Source organism: Petaurus breviceps, unplaced genomic scaffold, assembly GCF_028583685.1.
Source record: "Petaurus breviceps papuanus isolate PSGF00001 unplaced genomic scaffold, PetGlider_PUasm1.0 582, whole genome shotgun sequence".
NCBI lineage: Eukaryota > Metazoa > Chordata > Mammalia > Diprotodontia > Petauridae > Petaurus > Petaurus breviceps.
This window is the reverse complement of record NW_027186390.1, coordinates 13,206,654-13,225,545: the sequence shown is the minus strand read 5'-3', so window position 1 is coordinate 13,225,545 and position 18,892 is coordinate 13,206,654. Positions and strand designations below refer to the sequence as shown.

Below are 18,892 nucleotides of genomic sequence, written 5' to 3'. Positions count from 1 at the left end.
TGTGTGTGTGTGTGTGTGTGTGTGTGTGTGTGTGTGTGTGTGTGTGTTTGGGGTTGCTTCCCCTTCATACCTCATTCTATACTCAAAAATTGTAGTTCATGATTAATAATGCTGTGGAAAGTTTAACAGGAGAAGGTATAATGGTATTTTGTCCTATAATCCCAACAAGTATCTTAGGTTGAGCAGTGTAGTGTCCGTTTGCATTTGAATAGCAAGCCTCCTGGGGATAAGTAGACACTGCAGAAATGGATGTGACAAATTCAACAGATGTCATGCTTTCTCCCAGATTTTCTAGAGAGCGGTACGCTGGTGGTAGGCGCACTGTCCGTTCTGGACAGACACGGCAGCAGTTTTACTTTTCCTCATATCTACCCTGGAACCTTGAAATAACTCAGAGTTCCTTTTCTTTGGACTTTTAAAAAAAATGTGTGAAATTAATACATCAGTGAGAAAGTTCATCTCTTTACAGAGGAGGGGGCTATAAGTGTGGAATACACATATTTTTGAAGTCCTCTTTCCCATTTCCAAAAAGACCCTCTCTCTAGCTCTTTTGTAGAAAGAATAAAAGGTGGGTAGAGTGACATGCAATGCCAACAACCGTGGAATATACAATGAGAAGCTGACATCTTATGCCTTAATATTCTTTGGTATGTTATATTATTAAAGTCCCTATTACCATGATGAGTTAAAGGGCCCGCTGTTGCTCTAGGGATTTGTTGACTATATTTCATTATTTAGAAAAACACAAACACTCAAAAATGCCTGTTTTCATATCAGTCAATGGCAAATGTATTGATAAATTTAAAGGAAAAGTAAGGAGAAGAATGATCATGTTGCTATCACAACAATAAAGCCCTGTTCTAAATGACATGCTTTTTGCCGTCTGTAGATGTGAAATCAAGTGTTGCAGACAGAGTGCTAGAAGGAGAGCAGTTGGTTTGGGGACCAAAGAACCTGCATTCATATCAGCTCTGCAGCTGACTTTGGGCAAGTTAACCTCTCTGGGCCTCAGTTTCCCCATCTAATAATGTTAGCCCAAATGGTCTCTAACATCCCTTCCACCTCTAAATCCTATGATCCTGTGACGTGGGTCAAGAGCAAATTAAGTGCATTAGAAATAAACTGCTTATCTTTTGGCCATGAATTAACTCTTTGAGAATAGAGTCTATTATTTGAATGCACTAGAACACTTAATTTTCTAAATGGTAACCTTGCATCCTAAGAGAGTTAATTTATCACCCTAAAGGTGAGCAGTTGATTACTGGAAAGTTGTCCTTCCCACTTTAATTAATGGTAGCAACTTGTTTTCAAGTTTCTGCCTCAGATGAGAAATATTAGATAAAACCCGAGTTTCAGAATAAGAGGTGAAAAGATTCATAGTCAATGCTCAATTCCCTGAATCATTCACACTTATCCAATAGCCCAGTGGAACATTTTTCTTGGTTGCTGGCAATGCATGTTAACCCATCCTACTATTTTGTTTTCCACAGAAGAACTAGGAAGAGTTTATTTGGAAACAGGAAAAAAAGATTAATCATAGATTAGAGAGTGTCATATGCATGGATAATTAATCTTAATGAAAATTTTAAAGTATAGCAACTATTTCCTTATCATCATAATTTAGAGCACTAAGAACTGGCCTTGAAGCCAGAAAACCTAGGTTCAAATCCTGCCTCTCACACATTCTCTCTAACTCTAGGGAAGTTTACTCTCTACTGCTCTAGACAGTCCTCTGAATCCTGAAAATTGCATAGATGACATGCGTTGTTAGAAAGAATTTCCTCATCTGAGAGTCACATGTAACAATTGTTTCCATTGCAAAATCATGATGGAAGAGATGAATTATAACTTTACTGGTCATTAATTTGACCTTGAGATTACAAAGTTTAATTTAAAAATAAAAAATATCAAATCAACTCTAGTGTCAAAAAAAAAAAAAGAAAGCATTTATTAGTACTTAAGCAAAGCACCTTTTTGTATCATTTTAATTTTTTTTGTCAGGTTTGTTTTCTTAAGTATTTATGCTTTTTAAAATACATGCTGAGGAGCGGCTAGGTGGCGCAGTGAATAAGCATCAGCCCTAGAGTCAGTTGGACCTGAGTTGAAATCCAGCCTCAGACACTTAACACAAAAAATAGCCATGTGACCTTGGGCAAGTCAACCCCAATTGCCCTCCAAAAAGCAAAAAAAAAAGAAAAAATTTCTTTAAAAAAAACAACACATGCTGAAATGAAAGAGCTCAGTTTTATTCTTTGGGAAAAAACCTAATGGCTATCTTTAAACAACCAACACATCAGTTCACTTAATTTTTCAGTGAAAGTCCCAGAAAACTTCAGGGTTTCCCAAGAAGATTAAAATTACAAGTAAGATTCACATCTGTCTTTTCATGAATACCATTATACATACTCTATGAAAAGAGAATCAGAAAGAATGAAACTTGAATCTTTCTCCAAGCCAAAAGTTGCATCATAAACACTGTGTGATCAATAAGTACATTGTGACGATTATTTCATTGCTGATTAACTCGTATGTCTACAAGCCAACACTTGACTTGAAAGTCTGGTCTGGTTTCTTGTGGTGAGAGCATGGCCTTTACTAGTCCTTCTCTGGCACCCATCTCTGGGACTGCTCTTTCCTGACCGCAACCTGGGTACAACCCTTTAGTTTCATGGTGAGTAATCACATCAGCTGGAGACTGCCACTTTTGTGAAGGACCATGTTGTCTTTTAATGTTGTACCAAAATAGCAAAAGAATTAAATCTGGGGAGGGGGGGGAAGAGTGGGAACTGAGTCAAATACCTGGTTTTAGAAACTTCTGTGAAGAGTGTGAGAAAATCTGGCTGTTTGCTTCAGGCTTCTTTCTAGTTGGGATAAAGGCAAACAATTCAAAAAGATTGCATATTTGTCAGCTTGATGAAGAAAAGCATAACTTAATGGCAATTACCCTTGTGCTTCTCAGTTCATTGATGAATGAACTCCCAGTCCTCCCAATCTCAGTCATGGCTTTTTCCTTTTGCTTTGAATTAAGTTATTTTTTAACTCTTGTCAGTATGTTGAGATTTCCTCTTCTTAGTTTTTATTTTCCTCCTTGAACACTTTTCTGTTTTATACTTAACAAAATGAAATCAATTATTTATCCCTTTTTCTTGTATCTCCTAAGTAAAATATGGTTTTATTGTCTCAGGCATTACTTTTAATTTTGCCACTTGCTGGGTAAATAAACCCATTGTGTACTTGAAGGGGGAAAAAACTTGGCAGAAAGGCAGACTATATTTAAGCCTCTTACTTTTCATTGCTGGTGAGATTTCCCAACCAGAGCTCCACTGTTTTATTTTGCCTCTGGCTAACATCTAAAGATCAGTAATGAAGCTCTATGCAAATACTTTCATGTATTAAAAGAACAATATTTTGACACTCATTGACACACGCAAAAAAATACAACACTAAATTAGTGTTGGTGAAACAATAAGGACATTGTTCATTCACATGAAATGAATGTGAAAAATGTTGTGTTGTGTTAACAAGGAAGGTTGATCTTCAGAACTTGACCTTTAAAGTCTATCTAGATTATACCGCTTATATTTTGTAAATTAAGAGAGAAAAAAATTTTAATCTATAATCACCTATTATTGAGAAATGCTAGGCAATTGAAACTTATTTAGAAAGTTTTTATATTTAAATTTTCATTCTTCTGCTATTGATTATTTGAATTACACCCTTTTTCAATGACATCTTTTGTAAGACACTTTGAAAGTTTTAAACACATGAGAACTTTAAAATATTTCAAAAATATTTAATTTCTTTTGAGCTCCTTTTTTTCTTTAGGTGTCAGTCGGTGGGATTTCATCCATAGCTACAGAGAATCAGGGAAAAAGTATTCACCTTCAGTATTTATTTATCTTTAGCTCCTTGTCCTTTAGAAGGTAGCCATTTGAGATTTCAAAATTTAAATGAATTAAGTTTTTCAGAACTTCTGCTAATTTTAAAATCTGGAGGAATAGGTTTTGATTTGTTGATTGTTTGGGGAGGACTTTATAATGAACACTTCTTAGAATGGGAGTTCTTTTTCCTCTATCCTTAGAGGTAGAGTGGTGCATTATAAATGAGAAAAGATTTTGTCAATTGAAACTGACTTCCTTTTCCTACCTGCTTCTGGCAGGGTTGTTGCAAATTTATTCTCTAGGAAATGATTATGAAAACAGAAACTTTACAATGAAATATCACCCAAAGCAGAAAGAAAGACGATAACCTCACTGAGTTACAAAACTTATATGATGCTCAGACAGATACAGTGTAACCATAAAAGAGGGGGAGCTAAATTTAGTTTTGTTAAACTTTACTGAAAATTAAAAGTATAGAGTTGGAAAGAGACTTTTCATTGAAATTCTGATTTGGTTAGTGTGGATGTTGGAATAAATCATATTTTAAGAGAGCTTAAGCCTTTTGAATGAGCCACTCCTAAGATGTAAATAAATGTCCAGTTACAAAGATGGCCCATGTGTCCTTCCGAATCCACTTCAAAGGAAGACTACTAGAAGCAGAGAGATTATCTGGCACTGCTACTGAGGTACATGTCTGTGTATGTTTTTGTTAGTGGGTGGGGTGAAGGTCATTAGACAAGTAGGAAAATATTGTACAGCCTGTTCCCAATGTATGAACAGTTTTGTTCCAAAAATTTGTCCGTAAGTTCATTTTTTGGAACTTGGAATGTATTTCCCAGAGAAGCAATGTTATAAATGGTGGTTTTATTAAGACCACTCTACACTGAAAATATAGCTATAATACTAACAATACTTCTTTAATATTCCCTTCAAAAATAGAGATAACCCATTCACCTCTTGGTATACTATATGATAAAGCCCCCTCCTACCATCCATGAGGGGGGTTATGTGGAGGGGATGTCCAAATGTCATACATTGTCCATTCTCACTTTTGTTATATGACTTTATCCTTTTTATGGTCCTGTATCTCTTTGATGACATCTTTTACACCACTTCTTACTTGGAGTTCTTCGTTGGTCATATTCTATAGCCTCCTTATACCCATATGTGTCCATCATGCCCTGGAGGTGATCTGTAATTTCTATTCCTTGGAATCTGTGGTATTCCATGATTTGAAATTATATAGAATTTCAAGTAGAATATCGATGACAAAAATTTAGGTTTCTGTTTTGGGGTTCATTGAAAGCATTGCACAACTTCCAGAATGCAACCTATCTTGGTTTTTTCCTTCTCCCTATTTTGGACCCATTTGGTTGTCCATCTGCATTATCTGTCTAAATTATATAGATTAATGGGTAGCTTCTATGGATTATCTATCCAAATGCATATCATAGGTCAATGGACATTTTTTATCCTCTCAATTTTTTCAAGTGTAAATAGCAAGTCTTCTTTTGAGAATTGGATTTAGGGACTCCATGAAATTAGTACAATGCCATCTGCAAACAGTCGGCACCTGAAACATCTCACCATTCCTCTTGCATTTGAAATCTGCTGAACATCTTCCATGAGAGTAGCAACTAGTGTTAGTCCAATCAATGAATAATAAACACAGTAGGATCTTATCTTTTCTGCACATTGAGGTCAGTTGTATGAGTGTGATGACATGGTCCAACATAAAATATCATTTGTGAAAACTTTCCTTTTCTTTTCTCATTTATTTGTCAGAGCTGCCTATGATATGTGTGCAGCACATTCTTAGAAAGATCTTGTAATGATGAGAAAGTAGGAATACAAGTTTGGAGTTATTGATATTTTTAAGTCACCTTTTGCTATAGTAATGATATCCATTAGGGCAGCTAGGTGGTGCAGTGGATAGAGCGCCTGGGCTTGAGTCAGGAAGATTCATCTTCCTGAGTTCAAATCTGACCTCATACACATATTAGTTGTGTGACCCTAGACAAGTCACTTAACACTATTTGCCTCAGTTGCCTCAACTATAAAATGAGTTGGAAAAGTAAATGGCAAACTACTTAAGTAGCTCTACCAAGAAAATCCCAGATGGGGTCATGAAGAGTTGGACACAACTGAAAAAATCACTGAAAATAATGACCTTGTGTGTTTTTTTTAAATAAGCATTTGATAACCTCCTATCAGCTATCATAAGAACTGAGCCTTCATGCCATCAAAATTGTGTACCTTTCTCACTGGCCATACTCTGTTTAGACTTAATTTGGTGTCAGATAGTCTTTCCATATTTGTTTTCTTTCATGCCATTATATTTCATTATTCAGCACTTTGGGGAATAATATAGTGTTATTCCAAATGTGGTGGCTTCATTGTCAGTGATAAAGGAAATAGTTTATTACAGAAATCTTAATAGAGTCTTATCATTTGTTTTTCTGTTTGTTATCTTCCTTTGCCTCATCCTTAAGTGTTCCCAGAATGATCTAGCTTAACTGAGTCTCTCACCAAGTTTTCTATAAACTTCTTTTTATCACCACCTCTTCTTCTGGTGTTATGGAATGATATATCAGTTCATATTCTAAACCACTTTTGCCTTTAGTTCACATATCTCTCTGCTTAGCAAAGAGATCAAATATTTCTGGTTTCTAAGTCATTGGCCTCATGGTGACAATCAATTTACGTCAGTCAGACTTCTATGACTTGTAGTGATAGACCTCATTGATGTCTATTCCTTTATTCACTTTCTATATATAAGTATCAATAGATAATTTAAATGTCACATTGGAGTTACTTCCATTGCATGTCATATCCAATTATTTTGATTCTTCTAATGAGGTATTGGGTTTTTAAATTTACTTTTATGGAATAAAGCAAGCATTTCTATAACATAGTACAATAAAAAAGATGATTGTACATGAAACTGCAAATCTACTATACACAGTTTACTATTCCCATTGATTTTTCCCTTAGCTCTGACAAGTCCATTGTCTGACTGTATACAGATAGTTGATTCAGAAATGACTCTAAATCAATCACTAGTCATTTCCAATTAGTAAAAATATAGTAAATATAATTTTTTTTAGTTACTTGTTACTCACCAAGTCCATACCCTCCAAACTCTCATTTTAAAGTATATATGATATATAGGAGTGAGGTTTCTTTATAGTCCATAAACCTTTGTTTTCTTTTATTTCTTAATCTTGCACTGTTTCCACTTTTTTTTCTTTTTGCAGGGAGAAGGCAAGGCAATTGGGGTTAAGTGACTTGCCCAAGATCGCACGGCTACTTTTATGTTAAGTGTCAGAGACTGGATTTGAACTCAGGTCCTCCTGACTCCGTGATCTATTCACTATGCCACCTAGCAACCCATTCCACCATATTTTTAATGATTCTTTCCTATAACCTTTTGCATTAAGGTCATCAAGTATTTGTTCATTTAATCCAAGTCTTTGTAGAGATATCATAGAGAGACCTGTTGGCCACAAAGGGACTGCAAAACTGCCAAACTAAGCATAAACCAAATTAAAATGTAATTGGGAAATGTTTAACAAAGTACATAAAAATAGAGTACAACATAGATAGTGTTAACTTGTGGATGTCTAAGTCAATAAGTAGTCCCTGGGCAGTCTCTTCTGTTTGAGTTTGACACCACTAGTCTGGACCCTATAGGTGTAAACCAGGTAATTGAGAACACCTGGGAGAAGTGAAGAGTAAATTGCTGGCAGACAAACTTCTGGCAGGTAGTTTAGGGGGTGGGGAGTGGAAGAGAGGCAGGGTGGTGGGGACAAGATTGAAATTGTAGTGAAAGTGAAAGTTTCCACATTCCAGTGGCCATTCCTTGAGCCATTTGGTTTCCTGGGGATGGAGGGGAGAGGGTAAAACTTTCACAGCACATTGTTAAAGGGGTTATAAACAGAACTTCACTTCGAAGCTACAAGATGAAGCAACAGCAGCTGTGTTACTTAAGTGTTATTGTCACTAAAGAAAATTATAGTCATTTCATAATTGCGTAGAAATAATCAGCTCCTGTTTTATCTATCATGAGACAGGTAGTACTCAGTTTTATAATGACCCCCTCCCTTACAAAACATTCTTATTGTTTATTCATTCTTTTATGTTTATGCATATGTTTTATATACATTTACATGCCTTTGGGGCATATAGTATCATCTTCTAAAATAATTTAATAAGCTCTCTCAGTATATAGTGCTGAGTACTACACCCAGGACACTGAACAGACCTAACCCACACCTTCAGAGTTTATGATCTAAAATGGATAGCATTTCACAGATGAATGTAAGGTATTCAGTATCCTCATGATTAAATCAGGGAGGTTGAAATCTGTTTCATAAACTCACTGAATGAACTGTAGAAATTCTTTTCCTCAGCTTCCCCATGTTTAGAGTTGTCTAAATTCTAAATCTAGAATTGTTGTATCTGTGTACTTCAGTACAAGTTTGAAATTCAACATAAAACATTTAAAAAATTCAAATAGAAATTGCTACCTGAAACCTCATGGATAGTACCATTCCTATCCCAGCCCTGTTGAAAATTATCATTCGTGTATTTTGTCATATTCAAACACATTTAGTAATTCTTCCTTCTTACAAATCTATTCCTCACAGTTTCCACTTCACTCTTCAGTATCTATCTGTTACTCCTTTGGTGCCTTATATTACAATTCAGTGCTCTATTCCCTAGACATTCCTTATGTTTTACATAGTTTTATGTAAGCAGTTATGTTCTTATAATGGCTATTTTGCTGATAGGCGGCACTCGGAGACGTGTCTGAGTATATAAGTGCAGAGTTTTGTGCTGAAAGATGCTGCCATGTGGGTGGTCTGCTGGTCCTAAAGCAACCAGCTGATCAGTGATGCTGAAAGTGGACACAAACTCATCAGCCAAGGTTTCTATACCACATAAGAAGTTAAAATTTTGTGAAAGACCTTAATTACCTTTGCATCAGCCTGGGAGCTTTCCTATGCTTACTCTGAGGTCAGACCCTAATTCCCAAATTTACCAAGTCTGGAGTTCATAGGCAGATAATAAGTGATCTCGGAATGGACTAGGGAATAAAAGAATGGCAAATGAGAGTTCTTTACTAATCTCTTTGTGTATATCTATATATTATGTATTAGGTAATATATAAAATGTGTAATACATCAAGAAGTAATGAATGTAAAATTGCTATAGAAATGTCAGTTATTATTATGTAGATAAAGCATCAGTTAGTCATTCAGATAACACTGTAAATTAATAGTTTGGCAGAAAGGAAGTGCAATCTATATTGCTTATTAAACAATATGTGCTATTGTTTCTTCCTTCACAATCTTCAATGATTTACATTAGTATCACTGTGCTCTTATCAAATATTATTTTGGTGAGGAAAGATTGTAGGCTTTTTTTTTCCTTCCCGTTTCTGTTCTTTGGAATCTTTAAAATATCTACAGAAATCTTGCTAGGAGAAATGTACATGCCACAGTGCCTTAGAACAAAGAACAGATAATGACAGAATATAAGAGACTTAAGACTAGAATTTTATCTTTTAAAATTACTGTTATTTTATTGAAAGTATTTGTTTGATGCCCTATGATCACAAATGAATGAAGTAAGCAAGTATTTATGAAGGGCTATGTATGAAGCACTCTGCTAAGCTCTGGGAATACAAATAGAAAAGACAGTCCCCAGGAGTCTAGGTGGCACAGTGAATAGAGCACCAGCCCTGGAGTCAGGAGGACCTGAGTTCAAATCCGGCCTCAGACAACACAAAAACTAGCCATGTGACCTTGGGCAAGTCACATAACCCCAACTGCCCTCCCAAAAAAAGGCGAAAAAAAAAAGAAAAGAAAAGACAGTCCCCACTTTCAAGGAGCTCGAATCCTAGTGAGGGAGACAACATATATGGACAGTTTTAGCTGAAACCCAGTTGGAAAAGTCCAGGAGTATGCTAGAGCCAGCTCAAATGGACTCCTGAAAACTGATTTTTAAATTTTCAGTGTGAACGTTTATACCTCAATGACAATTGCAACAAATCACTTATTTTATTATTTTGTTAATTGTCTGACTCTTTGTGGTCCCATTTGGGATTTGCCTGGCAAAGATAAAGGAGTGGTTTGTCATTTCCTTCTCCAGCTCACTTTACAGATGGGGAAACTGAGGCAAAGTTCAGTGACTTGCCCAGGGTTGCACAGCTAATCTGGCAGTTTGAGGGGTATTGCTATTCCCAAGGCAAATTTATCATACCGTGCTTCATTGCCTACCAGAAAATAAGATTTCCAGGGGCATTATACACACAGCACCAGAAACTCTTTTGTCATCTCTTGTTATCTATTGCAGTATAAGAAAACTTTTGGTCAGTAGAGTACCCTTCTGTAAGCTTTATAATGTACATAATCATTAGTATAGTAGATATACTAATTGTTTATAGAGTATTAATTATGAATTATCTTTCAGTATCAAGGACAGCCATGAATCTTAGATATTTTCATAAAAAACTAACTCAATCTATTTAATGTCTCCAATAACCTTAAGGACAACTTCTGCAGAATAATAATTACACTAAGCAATTTTTGTATTACTCAGATATTGAACCTGCCTTATCATTCTTACCTCCAAAGTTACCAAAGGCTACTCAACTTCCTTCATTTTAGCACCTTTCTTTTTACTGAAATCCAGAACACTAGAACTATAACAGAGCTGTTTTATTGGCAAAGCCGCCCCTGACTGACTTGCTGAATCATCCAGTTCAGCCACCTTCTACTGGGAATGTCCTTTGGGATGGTTTGGGAGAAAAAAGCCAGCCAGGAACTTGTTTAGTAGCCAAGGGTGGTTATAAGGCAATAATGGTTGAATATCCAGAACAACATAGATCTTCACCTCCTTTGGACCCTGATTGGGCCTCTCAGACTAGAAAACAAGAGGGAAACCTAAGACATGCCAAGTGCTCACCATGGCACTTTGCTCACAATCAGTCTATAGTTGGGACGATTAGAAGCAGCAAGCCAGAGGACAAAATTCTCTTGCTCTGACCTGCCATGCTCACAAGGCTCTTTCCTTTGCTTTCTGGCAGGTACTCTTTCTACCTATAATTCTTTGAATCCATGCCTTACATATGATAGGGATTTATTTGAAATGAAGCCAGGGTGGTGAAAGGGATCAGGAAAAGTGACCACTTCTCACTGATTCCAGACCATCTTGAGAGGTCTGCAAAAGGCCAAAACTGAAAACGTAATGGAACCATTAAAATCCTACATGTAACTTTCCAGGAAGGATGTCATTTTATAAAAAACAAGCTTCTACCACCTCAAAAAAACTTAAAGCTTTTGTGAATAGAAAAAAAAAGGTTGGCATTCTTTGTATATAGCTATGTATCAATATGTGAGCAGCTAGGTGGTACAGTGGATAGAGTGCCCAGGTCTGGAGTCAGGAAGACATGAGTTCAAATCTGGCCTCAGACATTTACTAACTGTGTGACCCTGGGCAAGTCATTTAACCCTGCTTACCTTAATTTCCTCATCTGTAAAATGAGCTAGGGAAGGAAATGGCAAACCACTCCAGTGTCTCTGCCCCTCAAAAAAAAATGTCACAAAGAGTCAGACATAACTGAATTGACTGAACAAATGTATGAATACAGAGCACCCCAAAAGTTCCATTTAAGCTTATTAAAGCATGTGTGTATGTGTGTGTGTTGTGTGTGATTCACATCAAATTCAATTAAGCATGTATTTAGTAATTACTACATGAAGCATCATGGTTTAGTGGATAGAGAATTGGTCTTAAAGCCAGGATGAGGAAGGCTCCAATCCCACCTCTAAGGCAAACATGTTGTGTGACCCTGGCCAAACCTCTTAGTGTAGGAAGCAACTCTAAGACAGATTCTTAACCTGGGATCAGGAGGATATGTGAAATTGGATGGGAAAATTATATCTGTTTTTCAATATAATTGCTGTCCTTTATGATCCTATATATTTTACTTTATGCATTCATAAATATTGCTCTGTGAAGGAATCCTCAAGGTTCACCAGACTTCCAAAGGGATCAGTGACACAGAAAAGGTTAAAAACCCCCGCTCTAAGACCCTTAGTCGCAGAGGGGATGTTAACCTGCTTTGACAGGAAGTTCCTCTCCAGGAGCTCCCTGTGCCACTGAAATCACAGACTCAATGTCTGTTCTTGTCTTCATGCAACATAATGTGTTAGACCAAGCACAAAACTATCAATTAGATTTAAATTATTTTGGAAACTTCCTCATCCTTCTGGGAAATAGGTAGCTTCTGTACTGACTATTCTCAGAATTATACAGCACAGAAGCACCAAGCTAAAAAACGGGAATCAAATGTAGTTAAACATAACCTTGATTAACAAATCTTGTTATTCACGGATGACAGCTCAGTTAATAAGTGTTTCTGGCTTGGATACTGAGCTGGAGGTTAATGGAGAAGTGGAAGCAATGGTAGACTTGAGAATCTGGAGGCAAACCCACTCCACAACCCAAAAGGCATGCAGAGAATTGGGAACAGTTAGCTGGCTGCAACAATTCAGGTGTTCTCCTTCACTAGTGAAGAGTTACTCTGAAAGAACATTAGCTTAGATGAAAATTGTTTCGTATATATCCATTGTGCTCACTACCTATCTTTATCATTTAGAAGACTGACTATTCATCATGGAAAATTGCTTTTCATTATCAATATTAAAAAGGCAAAAACAGTCTGTTAACCACTATAATTTAGGTTTGTAGAATGAACATATGTTTGATATATTTTAATTCAGTCATTCTTTCATACAAAAATTTTTTCTATTATTATTCAGATGTAAAATACATGGAATCCCAATGAGACTTCAACATTGTGAGTCTTTTTTTTATTGCTTTTTGGAGGGCAATTGGGGTTAAGTGACTTGCCCAAGGTCACACAGCTAGTTTTTGTGTAAAGTGTCTGAGACTGGATTTGAACTCAGGTCCTTCTGACTCCAGGGCCGGTGCTCTATTCACTGTGCCATCTAGCCACCCCCCAACATTGTGAGTCTTAAGAGTGATGGTATTTAAATGTTGTTCTATACATTTGTCCTTAAAGGGCATTATATTGAAGAATCTGAAGCTATCTTGCTTTCCTCAAGGACTTTTCTTCTCCTTGGTCGATGATACAAGATAAATGGTTTTTAACTTGAACTTATAATCAAAATCAAGAATGAAAATAAGTAGATGGCTAAAGGAACTGAATTATTATATACAGTCATCTCTAAATGGGTTATATAAATACTAGAACTAGAGGGAGTTTGAACCCCATTCTTTTTCTTCTCATTGTTTGGGGGTGGGGCTGTGTGGGAGGGAAAGATTTCTACAACATGTGACTGCAACATAGTTCTGATACCCAAAAGCCAAAGCAAGGAGGTGATTTTATCACAGATTGTGGCCTAGCTATGTCATGGGTCGTGTGGTTCAGCATGTGAACAGGAAGGTGAGAATTGGTGAACTTTTGCCTCAGTTGTGCAGTCCATCAGAGAACAAATGGACCAAAACAATTTGTGCAGCTGTATATGGAGGTGAATGGATGAATACCTCTCACACAGAGCCTTTTGTGTCCTGAACATGATCTAGCATTATGATGGGATGCACTAGGCCTCAGCTTTGCAGCAAATTGCCAACCCATTATCACACTAGAACACAAGATCATTTATCTTCTAATTCAGAGTGTCACCTGTTCTTCATTTACCAGTCAATAACCATTAATTATGCTCAGTGGAAATTTAAACAAAGTTTTTCCTCCATGTGAAAACCAGCAAACCATTCAGTAATGACAAATAAATCTGGAGTTGTGTATCCCTTTCTCTTTCTCATTCCCAGCCTAAAGTCTTGTACAATATGAACTTTAAAGGAAATGCCTAGAAATTGATAGGTCAAAGGCCTCAAATAGTCTGATGGAAAAATAAAGATTCTTGGCACTTACCATAGTGAAAGTGAGACCCTTCTACAGAGATACATTTCTGTCTGGCTGACAAAAGCAGTACCAGTGGAAAGTGTGTGCCTAGCATTTAAAGTCATCTGTAACTGTTGGCTTGATTTTATCTAATTGAAAAATTAGTAGCAAACATTATTTACAGGAACAAATGTTATTTTTTCCTCCTTTTTTAGTAGACCTTTGTTTTCTTTCATGTAACTGTTTACATGATTTCTTTTACCACTTAGTTTTGTATCATTCTAACATTATCAAGTATTTGAAAAGAAAAGAAAAAGCAAACCAAGTGATCCATAAAGCTTTATTTGAATTTCTTTAAATTGCAATAATTATAAATTGAAGGATAGTAACTTTTCAATTATAACTATTTATCCTATTTCATCTGATGCTACAGAAGTATGTCAATATAAATTTTGTTCCAAATCACAATTTATTATATTCTTACCACTTCTGAAAGTCTTTAATGAATTAAACATTTTAAATATCAGAGAACTGGTTTGGGGCTTGAGTTGTGGGGAAAGGGGGGGGGGGCGGTGTTGTTAGTATTGTTAGTAAGGTAAAGTCAGTTGATTAGAATCTGGCCCAACATAACCAGTAATCTGAATTCACATTTCTCCACAGCCACAAGATACACCCATCTTCCCCATATTCTATATAGTCAAAAAGGTACAGGATGAAAGGAGGTAGTTATATCTGTTCAAATGTGAATATACTACCCCTTTTCACAAGAAATATAGCTCAAGGGGTGGCTAGGTGGGGCAGTGAATAGAGCATCAGCCCTGGAGTCAGGAGGACCTGAGTTCAAATCCGGCCTCAGACACTTAACACTTGCTAGCTGTGTGACCTTAGGCAAGTCATTTAACCCCAATTGCCCAGCCTTCCCCCCTCCAAAAAAAAAAAAGAAATATAGCTCAAGGTTCATGTTCCAACAGTACTAGGTTGTTTTAGACTGCCATTTTAGAATAAAGAGAGCACTTTTTTTTTTCCAGGTGGTACTGTTTTATCGTATTCTTCTTCTTCATCATGATCATCCTTCAGTCATTTCTGACTTTTTGTGACCTTATGAACCATAGCATGCCAGGTCCTCCTAACCTCTTCTGTATCTCAAAGTCTGTCCAAGTTTATGTTCATTGTTTCCATCTATCTATCTCATCCTACACTGCCCTTTTTATTTTTACCTTCAGTCTTTTCCAACATCATGGTCTTTTCTAACAAGTCCCATCTTCTCATTATGAAGCCAAAATATTTTCTTATTTTCTATTATATTCATATGATGAAAAATTATGAGTCAGTCTGTGTTCCATTTTCCTATATATAAAACTAGTATAACAATGCCTGCTACTCTAAGGTGGCCCAAAGGAATATTTGGAGCATGAACAATAAGTGTAATGGTCAGACCATAATGCTGCTGCTTTTGACCAAAAGCCATTGCAACATTTGGAGAGTCAATAGTCAAATATAATGTAACTTTTAAAGATTCTTGTAGTCCTTTCCTTGTCTTTATTGTGAAGTCATTCACTTAATGCAGATGCCATGGAGAAATTCTTAAAATGTCCTGGGCTATCTGATCTGAATCTCATTCACTTCTGTGATTTTATTTTATTTACCTTTTGGAGGTTGGAATGCAGAGCAATTGGGGTTAAGTGACTTGCCCAAGGTCACACGGCTAGTAAGTGTTAAGTGTCTGAGTTCAGATTTGAGCTCAGGTCTTCCTGACTCCCGGGCCAATGCTCTATTCACTTCCCCACCTAGCCACCTCTAATGTTGTTTTCTTCAATATTTTTTTTTGTTTGGGGGGATTTTTGTTTCATTTTTTGTTGTTGTTGTTTTACTGTGTGAAGGAAAAGTTGGATAGTTGAGTTATTCAGAATATCTGTTGGTTGATGGTAGTGTTTTGAGTGTGAAGATCTGGTTGTATTTCTTTATTGTTTCATGTCATTGTTAATCATTGAAGATTCTTTACTTTCCTCCCTTTACTTTTTATCAGGTCAAAGATAGTTACAAATTCACTAGCCCATAAATTCAAAGAAATAGAAAAACCTATTTCTCACTGCAATACAAATATAAATACCATTAGAGTCAAAAGTATGGTTTGATAACAGAAAGCTTAGAATTCTATATGCTATAGAAATGACCACTTTAGTTAATCATGCCATTTTTGAACTGGGTCTGACTTTTTTTTTTGGAGGGGGAAGGTAGGGCAATTGGAGTTAAGTGACTTGCCCAAGGTCACATGGCTAGTTTCGTGTTAAGTATCTGAGGCCAGATTTGAACTCGGACTCCAGGGACCTAGTCGCCCCTCTGGCTCTGACTTTTGCTACTAGTTTGTCTCTTATAACGTTCACTTACATATTTGGTTTTTTTTGGCTCTTTGTTTCTTTTTAAAGGAAGAAGACAGGCCTTTTTTGTGTGTTGTGGAATGTTAACTTTAATTTTAGATATGTGGCCATTCAAGAGGAGTGCCTAACTTTGAGTACTACCTTATGACAGTATTTAGCCATACGAGATATGACTTTTACTTTTTTTTCTGTGAATATCAGACATTTCATTTTTAGAAAACTCAGCACCACAGTTTATTATACAATTCCGGTTTCCTTGAATTACAAAATCCTTCAGTGCTTGGTTCCTGGGACTTAAAATTAATCATTCCACTGCTAAAAATAATTTCCTCCTCTAAGGGCTAACACTTTAACTCCAAATTATTTTTTCCCTGTCTTCTAGCTATGAAACAAAAGGAAAATTAGGTATTTTTCTGTTTCTTCAGTGTAGTACAGTTGAAGTCACTCCCCTGAGAGCTGTGCACTAAACCAGTTACCATCCTATGTAGAAAATATGCCCATTTTCCTGACTGTCTGGAACCATGTCTGGTTATCTATACATAAGAAATGTGGTAATATAATATCATATATGGTAGGAGCCACCTAATGAGATGCTCAGCCTGGATTTATTTTTCCTTCTTTAGGCTATGTGGCTAATGTTGCAGACCGATGAGCCAGAAGACTTTGTCATTGCTACTGGTGAAGTACACAGTGTCCGTGAATTTGTGGAGAAATCTTTTTTTTACATTGGAAAAACTATCGTGTAAGTCTGCCTGGTTTGGGAGTGGGTTTCTGACCATTTGTCAGTCATTTGTGTTTGTGTATAGATTTGCCCCTGTGGAGCAATTCCTTACCTCTCTTAGCTTAGCAAGACAGACATACTCAGTCTTAAACACAGACTTGGCCCTGCCACAGTGAGCTTCAGAATCCAAAGATGGCAAATCACTAAGCTTGAACCTTTCCAGCCAGAATGTTTTTTGCCCCTGCTCTGAGAAGAAGAATATGAGAGCCTTTCACAAAGTTTGAGGTTAGGTTTTAATTGGAGCATTAAAAATATTTGGCAAAATCCCTCATCACAGGAGGGAAATGCTTTCACAAAGGTAGGGGGTAGCCTTAAAATTAATCCCCATGAAATTTGGCAAGTCACTTTTATCCTTGATGCTATTCAGTTTTCATTTCACTTGTCATTTTTCTTTTCTATAGCCCCAAGAATTAAACACCTCTTTTAAGATTAATTTAGCATTCCACACAGAATGTTTTAGTAAGAAACATTTTTTTTAAAAAAAATACACCCCTTTCTTACCTCCAACATGCCCTTTGGGGCCAAAGGATAGCGTTCATAACACTGGCTACTCCAACCCAGTGTAGGAGAATGAACAAAAGTTAGTCATTCTTATTTAATTAGTGAAATCTATCTAAATTCTATCCATGTAACAAATTTCATTGAAATCAGTTAAAAATGACTGAAAGTATCCCCTTTGGAAAATTTCTTATCATTTTGTATTAATATGGCAGAAGGAATGACAAATCAAACTTAAAATGCATGTTGGTAGCTTTGTTCTGGTCTGGATTTGTGATTTCATCAGTGTGGTGAATTCCAGGTATGGGAAATCCTTTTACCAATTCAGTGACAGTAGACTGTGCCTTTGAGTCATAAAGAGTTCCTTCAAGTCACTTGCCTTCAGTTAATTGACTTGCCCATCATCACCTAAGCCAATATGTGTCAATGGCAAGCCTTGAACCCATTTCTTCTTCAATAGGGTCTAGCCCTCTATGTACCACATATAGCGCCTGTCATGGGTACTGTCAAGTAGGATATAAATATGGGCACTATCAGTCAGCTGCTTCAAAAATTATCATGAAACAAAGAAAGAGAGAGAAGAAATATGGATGCATTAAGTTAAAATAAAGGCCTTTCATCATTTGTTTAACCAGGATCTTTCCTGTGGTGGGGCACTATAATTCTGATTCGTACCACCAGAATTATGGACCCCTGTCATTCGACATTTCCATTACACAGCTCTTGTCTTTCTTAGTCATGAAAGATAATATTGAGCTGGGGGTGCAGAATGTTTACAATGCATATTCTGCATAGTTTGACAGAAAAGACAAAATTCCTTCTCAAGGCCAGATAATAAAATCATGATGGCTTTGTGAATGCTTTCTGTAATTTATATTTTATTGTTTATTATTTTTTCAATTTCCCTCCTTCTGTATCTTCTTTGGGCCCCCTGCATCAACATACCAATCTCAGCTGGAAGAAGGAGAGGAAAGCCACAGGCTCCTCCATGATGCTATGCCAAGGCTGTTCCTTAGGCCATCAAAGTCACTGGGTTGCAGCTGGTGAACTTTCAAGAGGGCCAATAAGTTTTACTTGGGAACAATATCTCAACATATTCAGGAACTGTGCAGAAGTGAACAAAGAACACATTATGATTTGAAGTCTTGGAAATTGGTGGAGTCTGAGGGGTGAGGGAGGGAATGTAGAGAACGTTTTAACTCAGTTACTTTAGAGACCATTCAAGTTTAGGGAATTTATTTGCATAGAACTTCAGGTATCCTTTTCAACTTGCACTTTTGATTCTCTCATGAATCTTTAATTTGATTTTTAAAAATGGGTAGTTTGCAGCTTCTCATGCTTTTCTCATCCTGTGCAATTCTTGTCCTTTTTCTTCACTGGGGGCACTATCCAAAGCCCTAGTGGCCTTTCTCTAGGT

At 36.6% G+C, this 18,892-nt stretch overlaps 1 protein-coding gene across 3 annotated transcripts in view; it reads left to right on the top strand.

The window, feature by feature from the left end:
• GMDS (GDP-mannose 4,6-dehydratase) overlaps positions 1–18,892 on the top strand; it is a 799,941-nt gene that overhangs the window by 630,528 nt on the left and 150,521 nt on the right. For all 3 annotated transcript variants that reach the window (XM_069103602.1, XM_069103600.1, XM_069103601.1), the window contains exon 8: positions 16,820–16,938. In XM_069103602.1, coding sequence (XP_068959703.1) covers positions 16,820–16,938 — 119 coding nt within the window. The remainder of the gene's footprint in view (positions 1–16,819; positions 16,939–18,892) is intronic.